The 1,754-nt window shown below is 42.3% G+C and overlaps 1 protein-coding gene across 1 annotated transcript in view; it reads right to left on the reverse strand.

The window, feature by feature from the left end:
- Window positions 1-1,754, reverse strand: part of LOC104498861 (probable G-protein coupled receptor 115) — a 5,359-nt gene that overhangs the window by 3,222 nt on the left and 383 nt on the right. Inside the window, exons 2-4 of the mRNA XM_010142296.1 lie at window positions 979-1,015; window positions 680-840; window positions 19-100 (exon numbers count right to left, since the gene is read on the reverse strand). Coding sequence (XP_010140598.1) covers window positions 19-100; window positions 680-840; window positions 979-1,015 — 280 coding nt within the window. The remainder of the gene's footprint in view (window positions 1-18; window positions 101-679; window positions 841-978; window positions 1,016-1,754) is intronic.

A 1,754-nucleotide genomic window follows, 5' to 3' on the forward strand; every position in this document is an offset into this window, starting at 1 on the left:
GCCCGTGCACTGTCTTGCCTTGCCCTACAAAAGGAAGGTGTCCTCCAGCAACGCTAACAGGTCCTCCAGAACTTGGAAGGAGTTCAAGTTTGGAAATTCTCTGGAGGGAGGAATACACATTTGAGAAAAATTATGAACAACAAAAATGAAGCTACAGTTACAGCTAGGCAAGAGGTAAAGTGCTGGGCTATGCAATGAATGTGCCGCAAGCCCTGAAGCCCAGGACCAAAGTTCACCTGAGAAGAATGTTTTGCTTGTACACACATGAAGGAAGAGGCAAGAACTAAATGTAGTGCCTTATTCCTAAAGTGAGTGGAATAAAGTTATTTATTTTGTAGCTGAGGAGAATTTACCATGAATCATCTGATTATTACAGCTATCGGTAATAATCTCACATTCATCCTAGTGTATCATTGTCTTGGTTTAGGTCCACATGAGGAACATCAGCCAAGTGAAAAAGGCAGCTTCATTTCTGAATGATGTTTCCACACAGGAATTCAATAAATTTATTTCCTGTCACTTGATTTAAGATGAAATCAAAGCCTGTTACCAAAGTAATCCGTGTTTTAGGATCCCACGTTCTTCCCTTTGCTCAAGATTGAAAGAGTATGGAGGGCGGGGCTCACTGTGCAAGAAGTTATGAGCATAGGCCAAAGTAGGTGCACAACAGTTACCTCACCTGAAAAAGGGACTGAACGTCCAGGCTCGCACAGTCGTCTGTGAACATTTGCCACCTTCTGTCTTCACAGACAAAGCTTGTCTCCCCATGGAAGGAGGGAGAACAAGGCTCAATACAAATAGCTCCATTATCTTTGCAGGGAATAGCATTTATACAGCCATCTGAAAAACAAATCAAGCAGATAGTGTTACAAGGTGTAAGACAGCATACCATGGTCCATGAGGTATCATGGCTGTAAAGTGTTCATTACTGACAACATCTCCCAAAGCATTAAAAAGACACAGAGCAATTCACTGTACCTTGCTGATGACCAGTCTTTGTTTCCTTACCGAGAACCTGAAAAATAAAATGTAGATTTAATGTTAAAATAACTAAATAAAAGATGACTCCTTGTCACAAACGAGAAAGGTGATGTCAAGGGCAAAATAAACCTTTTTAGGTCCAGAAATCTTTTTAAGCTCCAGAATGCAAAGCTCATGGACCCTTGTCTATGCAAACCATTGGGAACTCCCTACTATCAGTTTGACTCTCTATATTAAAGCTTTCAGTGGTACCCTTCTACTGAAGCACATCCCTCAGCCAAAAAGTCTCTCTTAGGCTTAAGCTCTCCAGTATTTCTCATGCTGATGAGAGTATTCAAATCTATATGACTTTTGCTATAAGATAAACCTACACTTGTACAAACACCAATAACCACTTTGCTCCTCTCCTGATTGCAAAGCAAACCTGAGGTCGGCGTATCGGGCTTGTACAGGCAGGACCACTTGCTGGGATTGCATGTCATACAGCCAGGCGCAATCCAGAGCAGCCTCCATCACTGCTTGGTCAAATAGTCCATCATCTATTACCAGCCAAACCCTGTCAGTATGGAAGCAAAGCATGGCTACACGATGCCTTGGAAATTCACTGTTACCGCTGGCGACAGTGTAACCGCTGGAACAGCAGGTTTATCACTGCAGTTATAAATTCCAAGAGCTGTGCTGGAGGTTGCTTGGCCTACTGAATGTATTGAATACTTCAAAGTATCTTCTCTTTTAGTGACAGGACAAGAGGCAATGGCTTTACACTGAAAGAG

The sequence above is a fragment of the Buceros rhinoceros genome, unplaced genomic scaffold (genome assembly GCF_000710305.1).
Source record: "Buceros rhinoceros silvestris isolate BGI_N320 unplaced genomic scaffold, ASM71030v1 scaffold3868, whole genome shotgun sequence".
Taxonomy (NCBI): domain Eukaryota; kingdom Metazoa; phylum Chordata; class Aves; order Bucerotiformes; family Bucerotidae; genus Buceros; species Buceros rhinoceros.